General features: G+C 46.6%; 1 protein-coding gene across 2 annotated transcripts in view; it reads left to right on the forward strand.

Annotated features, from left to right (window-relative positions):
• SEC22C (SEC22 homolog C, vesicle trafficking protein) overlaps positions 1–6,666 on the forward strand; it is a 32,375-nt gene extending 25,709 nt beyond the window's left edge. For both annotated transcript variants that reach the window (XM_023529068.1, XM_011357385.2), the window contains exon 7: positions 1,897–6,666. In XM_023529068.1, the coding sequence (XP_023384836.1) occupies positions 1,897–2,097 (201 nt within the window). In that variant the 3' untranslated portion in view covers positions 2,098–6,666. The remainder of the gene's footprint in view (positions 1–1,896) is intronic.
• Positions 6,667–6,925: the final 259 nt, after the last annotated feature.

A 6,925-nucleotide genomic window follows, 5' to 3' on the forward strand; every position in this document is an offset into this window, starting at 1 on the left:
CCCTGTTCAGGTACGTAAACAGGGACTTCTGTCACACGCAGCCCGGGATTTCGTATTATCAACTGTGCCAGACTGAATGAGGAGCAAAATGCTCTGCGTCTTCATGTTTTCTTTCATCTGAATAGTCCTTTCTCGTGTTCCTCATTTGTTTTAGGTTGCCCATGAGGAAATCGGAAATATTCTGGCTTTTCTTATTCCTTTTGTAGCCTGCATTTTCCAGGTAGGTGAAATGCTGATATGTTGGTGAGCGGGTTAAGCCCATGGCCTTATTTTGTTCTTTTATTGGCACTATTGACAAGTTTCTAGATCCTATTTTTATTCTACCAAGAGCTTGGTTCAAATCATGGACAGTGTCAAACCCTTAGGGGAGGGACCTTAGGCCCACCCTGCCTGGGCCTCTCATTTTACAGAGGAAGGACTTTGGGCTCAGAAAGGAAAGCCATTTGCCTGAGGTTGCCGGGCTTGGGACAGTGGCGGAACAGAAACCAGGAACTGAGACTTGCCGCCCAGGAAGGGAGGGGTGAGTTCGCAGTGCAGGAGGGTTAGGCCTGACGACTGTGAGGCAGGGTCTTGCCTCGTGCTTATTATTGGGCACTCCGCGAACGGAAATATCCTGCGGAAGCCACATCTATGTATACGTGTGTTTTAAACACAAGACTAGGTGAAAAAGAATCGTCTTTAGTGGTAATACCATCTGACTCGAATCTATCTTTAGGAAATGAAACAGAAATTATAACATTAACTAGAGGGCTTTGATTATTATTTAGTTATTTTAAAATATGCTGCATATGGAGGGGCGAAGTAAAAAGGACCCTTCGAATCTCGTATAGGCAGAGTTAATTCTAGTGAAAACCCGTCTGTAATTCTTTCCCTGTCCTCCACATGGGCTAGGATTTTAGTACTTTCTTTGCATGCTTAAGCTTTTTCTTTTTTTAATTAAAATTTCCATTCTCAAGGCATTTCTTCTCCCTTCCACATACATTTTAGAATGGCCTACTTTAAAAAATTACATGATTGCGCAGAAAGAAATTTTCAACCCAAGATTATTGAAAATGCACTCATGTTTTAGAAACAAGTTTCCGAAACCTTGGATGCTGCCCGTTGACGTTTCCCGGAGCTGCATTTCAGAGCTGCAGGGGATCTTACAGTTCCCTTCATTCCCTCAGCTGCATTCTTAGTTGGATAGCTCTTTCGATGGGGAACTCTCTCCCTCACACTGCAGCTGAGTCTTTGTTGGATTGCTCTGTGTTTTGAAAATGTGCTTTTTTAAAAAAACAAAAACGAAAACCAAAACCATTGAATCCGAAAGGTATTTCCACCTTTTGCAGAACAAGAATGGCCTCTTTTCCGTGTGATAGCTCTACTCAAAATATTGCTCTCCCTCCCTTCTCTGAGACCTTTCCCTGTTTCAGAGATGCTTTTGAAGACATGCTGAGGGGATGTCTAAAGAACAGTGGTCTCCTATCTGGTTGTAGCTCTGTAAAACTAAGAAAGTAAAAGCACAGCTTCTCTCTCTGGCTTCCTCACCTGTCACGAACCCCTGAAGGAGAAGTTCATTCGGAGGTTACGGGGTGCTGGCCTGGCCCCTCACCCGCATCTCTTCTTCCTCCGCAGCCCGCAGCCCGGGCGCTTCTGTCTGTCTGTTCTACACTTCTTTCCCGAGTACCATGTTCTAATTCCTCCTGTGACATCGATTTCACTTTCTTCTCTTCCACATCTCTGTGATTAGCAGCAACTTACCCGGCGAGTCCAAGCTTCATTGTAATGAGTTCAGTGTAATAAGCTGATGGGCATGGAATGATGCGGTGTGTGACAGGTGTGAGACGTGAACCTTGCACCTGACCTTGCGGCCATTTTGTTACCTCTGATGGGACTTCCCCTCTGGTGTCATTTCAGTGTTATTTGTACCTGTTCTACAGTCCAGCCAGGACTACGAAGGTGGTGCTGATGCTGCTCTTCATTTGCCTGGGCAACGTGTACCTGCACGGGCTGCGGAACCTCTGGCAGATCCTTTTCCACATCGGAGTGGCTTTCCTGTCGTCACATCAGATACTGACGAGGCAGCTTCAGGAAAAGCAGTCCGACTGTGGAGTGTGAGGGTGACAGTGTGCGAGGAATGGATCCTTTGATTTTCTTATGAGGGTCAGCCGTGTGTCCCTTTCGGCTTCTCGACTTCACCTCAAGTTTCCATTCTTGAAGTTCATCTTGACCAAACCCGACTGATACCGAGACTTGGGGACTTTGAACGGGTGCAGTTGAGGGTATGAGGTCGCTTGACACCCAGCCCCGGTTTTGTGCTGAGTATAAATTCCTGTGAGACCTCCAGTTCGGCACGTTTACTTAGGACAGCAGACGCTGGGGGCTCATTCAGAGAGAGCATTATTACAAGATCAGAATGGAATTATTTTGGTCTTTCAAATTGAATGATGTAATAAACCACTAGGCTCAGTAATACTAGTTTATGTTATTGGCAGTTGTCTCCAGGGAGCTACCTTAAAATCCATATCAGCTTTTCAGTATAAGTGTGACTTGGTTAGCTTTTATAGTGGGTCAGTACAGGTGCATTAAAAACTTAAAAACATGGTTCATAAGTGTAAGCAAGGTAAATTCTGTTTACATATTTGATAACAGGTTCAATACAATACCTTTAGAATATTTAAATATATTTTGGATATAAATTGAACTTGGTTTAGGGTAAGGACAGACAAAGAAAATGGTTTAAAAGCTGAGTTTAATTTGTACATAACCTTTTATGGTGGGACTGTGTGGGCACAGAAATATTTTGTATTTATTTGCAGGGTATATCTGAATATTTTAAAAGTTGAATAACCAGTGCTACTGGATCGTAAGCTTTTAAGCATGAACAGAAATGAGACTATCAGGATTCTTTGCGGTGGGCCACAAACTGGAGTAGGTGAGTCACACGGATTCACACAGCGGCACTTTTCAGACGTAGGTGGGAGCGGCCACCGTCATCAGCCTTGTACAAGGTAGTCGAGTGCCTGCCATTTTAATGATGGTGAATGCTTGACCCGTGTACCTGTTCCCAGAACACCTCCCAAATTAATTACTCCTCTACACCATTCTCAATCCTCTTAATTAGATCAAGGGCTTCATTTTTTATGAATAAGAGTTAAGTAGATATTAACTTTTTAAAAGCTTTATGAAGATATAATTAGCCCTCTGAAAAGTTCCTTTTGTTTTTTCTCAACTATGATTGATCATAGTTTTCCAAAACGTAGACCCGAATCAGGTCCCTTAGCTCTCTGGACATTGCAGCCTGGGCTGTCCGGCACCACTTAGGAGGCCTTTTTTGGGAGCCTGCCCTTAGGTTGTTCCTGGTATAAGTCTGGAATATGAATGGCTCAACCACAATTGCATGGAATACTTGGGGTTGAATTATGTAGTCTTGAAAATTCAACACATCCTATTTCGATAGTTCTTCAAAGTTGAAAACCATTGATTGCAAGAGTTACTGAGCACATGAGGGAAGCAAGGAGGTTTTTCAGGGAATTCCGTTAGACGTGGTTGTTACCAGTGGTGTATCGTTGCTGAGCTACCTTGATATCGTTTTAAGAAAAACAAGTTTATGTAACTGGAAACCGTTGGGGGAAATGTTGCCAAAGTCATTTTATTTTCTTATAATAGAATTTTCTATTTTTCATCAAATAAAATATCTGGGTATGAAAGTTCTGTTGGCAACACCGTCAGATGGAAACTTCAGAGCTGTTTCTCTGTCGACTACGTCTACATGATTTTCTGCATACCCAGCAGGTGAATGTTCAGGCTTTCCGGGAGATAATTTTGAAGAGACAGTAAAATGGAACGGGAAGACAAGGAGGAGAAAAAAAATTCCTTTTTTGTGATAGAAGCACAAAAAGCTTGAAAAGTTGGTAAGAACAGCTTACCAATGAATTGTTTTCTTTTTGAGCCCCTGTGCCATTGGTGTTGCCATGTAGCCCTGTACCCCAGAAGCTCTGGGGGTCTGGGCCTGTGACCCACATTCAGCAAGCAGTACAGAACAATCCTTGAGGAGGACTCCCTCCTAGCGAAGGCTTTCTACCCTAGCAGAGATGTTATCCTCACTGGGTTGAATGTGGTCTTAATCCGTTAACATCTGCTTGGAGGTTGAGATTAATTTTGCAAACAGGAAGGAAAAGATGCACTGGGTGAGCAGCACCAAATAATGGCCACGAAAACATAGTGTGACTGAAACCCAGCTAAAAGAGGCCTCAGCTCACTGTGGGGAGAAACTAGTGATGGGAAAGAATTTCTGAAGATTTTTGTCTAAAGGAAGTCCCAGGCTCAGGGTTGGCTTGGTCCAGGCCTGGAGTTTCGTGGCCCCCGTGTCATCCTGGGTGCCAGAAAGCGGGCTCCACATCGCAGTGGTTATCCTCACCCCACCATGACTCAGTGCCGCTCCAGCATCTTTGTTTTCCCAGTGGTTAAATGCCGCCTGCCTGGCCCACCTCACAGGGCTAGATCTGGAAATAGATGAAATCACGTTGAACACAAAACCCTAAAAGTGCCTTCTGGTACCAGATGCTGCAAGGTCTGGAGCATCAGAGTGTGTTACATCTCGACTACTAGATTGGGGTGGGAGTGTGGCTCTGTTCGCAGGCCTTGCCCCTTTCTCAAGCATACTAGTGAAGGACAGCTGTAGACTTTGGTTTTCTTCTCCCCGGGCTAGCCTAACTGTGATAGGACCATTTCTGGGTTTCTGTTTCCTGTGTGGGGACAGTCAGGGCATATTTGGGGTGGAATCTGCCTCGGCGCTAGGAGCCCCCACTGCCCGCAGCAAGAGGAGTACGACCACAGCCTCCCGGCGTTGCTTTCCAGCCTCGCACCCCTGTTACCTGTGAGCTCTGTTGATGGACAGTGTGAATCGAGGCCCAACGTTTTAAAGTTCTTTAAGAGGTGGGAAAAGGGCGTCGGGACGAGTGCTGAAATGAAAATGTGTAATCATCGTTTCTACCCACCTCACTTTGAGCTCCCTGTTCTTTTCCTAGGTGCCCCTGTTCTCCAGGTCCCCCCACCCCCACTGCTTCCCACCTCTGCCCGCCACACTCCAGCCCTGGGGACAGAGGCTGGAACCGGAGTCTCCGAAAGGGAGGGAAAGCCACCTTTAATTGTATCAGTAGGGTGGGTGCAGGAGCTTCCGAGGGGAGCAGAAGGTGCACTGTGCACCCTGGGGAGCTCAGCACATACTGGGAGTTGAGTCTCGGAGGGAAGTAGCACTGCTTAGAGTCAAAGACAAGAGCCAGCAAGGTGGGCTGTTTGGAGTGCTGGAAGCAGGGGGGTAGGTGGGAAGCAGAGCTGGAAGACGGCAGCCTCCCCTTGGTGTGTGGGAGCTGCCGCTTGCTGTTCCTCCAAAGAGTCAGCCACTCATTGTAACAATCAGGACAGGTGGCCCTCAGAGAATCTGCTGCTTGCACTGTGTAGCACAGGTGAGGGCCAGTGGATGGGAGTGTTCACCGGGACCGGATGTGGGCCCCTGCCCTGACCGGATGTGGGCCCTTGCTCTGATGCTCCCGGTCCAATAGTTCCTACGGGGAATCCTGCCTGAGGACAGGGAGGCGCCACCTGAGTGCTGTGAATGTTCACAGTGGTGGAGGAAGAGAGAGCAGACGTGCCCTTGAGAGAGGAGGCTGGGGAAGGAGTGTACTGGTCAGCTGGCTGGAAGCCTGGCTTGGCTCTGACATTCGGTCTTGCACCACAGTGGCCAAGTCACTGCCCATCGGCCCCAGTGTTCCCATCTGGGAAATGGCGATAACATCAGCCTGTCCCCTGCTGTCACAAGGATAAAAGCCTAGTGGAGGGGAATACTGGGTGAACCCATTGTGTGTGTGCAGGCGGGAGGCTTTGAGTTCACCTGCCACACGGAGGTGTCTTCTGGCCTTTACACAAAAAAAGAGCATCTTATAACACCGCAGTGTAAATGGCTGTATTCTTTCCCTCCAGAAAGGAAGTGGACTCTTCCCCTTTCCCTGACCCTGCCTCCTTCCTCCAGGGACAGAGCCCCTTGGTACCGCTGGCTGGGGTCCTCCAGGGTCCAAGGAGGCCAGTTCTGCTGGTTGTGTTTGAGGCTTGTCCTGGGGAACCAGAGGCTGAACCTCAAGGTTTGTCCCTGACCCAGATGAGGAAAGCTCTGCTTCTCCCATCGGGGAGCAGTGATGTCAAACGTCTGTTGCTGGGGAAATGTCATTGGCAGGGGACCTATGGAAAGGGCTTGTTGGTAAAATCTGGGAATGGCCGGATATGGAAACATCTGGCTGTGTGTACCGATGGCAGAGCCGTTGCCCACAAGCGCCCTTTATTTAGGGTGAAATTATCAAGTCCATTCTGTTCCTCTAATCTGTACTTGGTACATATGACCTTCTCGAACGCTTATCCGTGTATGGTTCTGGGGTTGCTTCAGAAATAGTATTTAATGAGTTGTTTATATGACCCCAAGATTCTATTTTGTTTGATGAACTTTTCTACTGAGAGCGTAAAAGACTGAGTCTGATTTAGCCAGGGCAAAACCATTCATTTCATATATTCATTTTGAATGCTTGCTGTCCGTGTTATACAAGCTTCTTAACTGTTTTCATGTAATAACAAAGATCTATTTTGAATAAACGATGGGTACGTTTTAACAAACTTCCACACAGTAGTAAAGCCTAACCTTGTGTTAACGTATGTGCAGAATGTTGCATAGCCATTTATATACTGTGTATATGTAAATTAAATGGGGTGGCTTCAGAAGTGAGAAGAGAATAAATCTAAGGTGCTTCTGAACGAGCACTTGTATTTGTGTGAAAAATTCTGAGTTATGGGTCCATTTTCCTGGGCCTGGCATAACGAAGGGAGGGGAGACTGTTGTGAGAAGTGAAATTTAGATCCTCTTGTCCAGTGAGGTCCAGACAGGTGGAAGTTCCAAATA

Source organism: Pteropus vampyrus, unplaced genomic scaffold (genome assembly GCF_000151845.1).
Source record: "Pteropus vampyrus isolate Shadow unplaced genomic scaffold, Pvam_2.0 Scaffold35, whole genome shotgun sequence".
Lineage (NCBI taxonomy): Eukaryota > Metazoa > Chordata > Mammalia > Chiroptera > Pteropodidae > Pteropus > Pteropus vampyrus.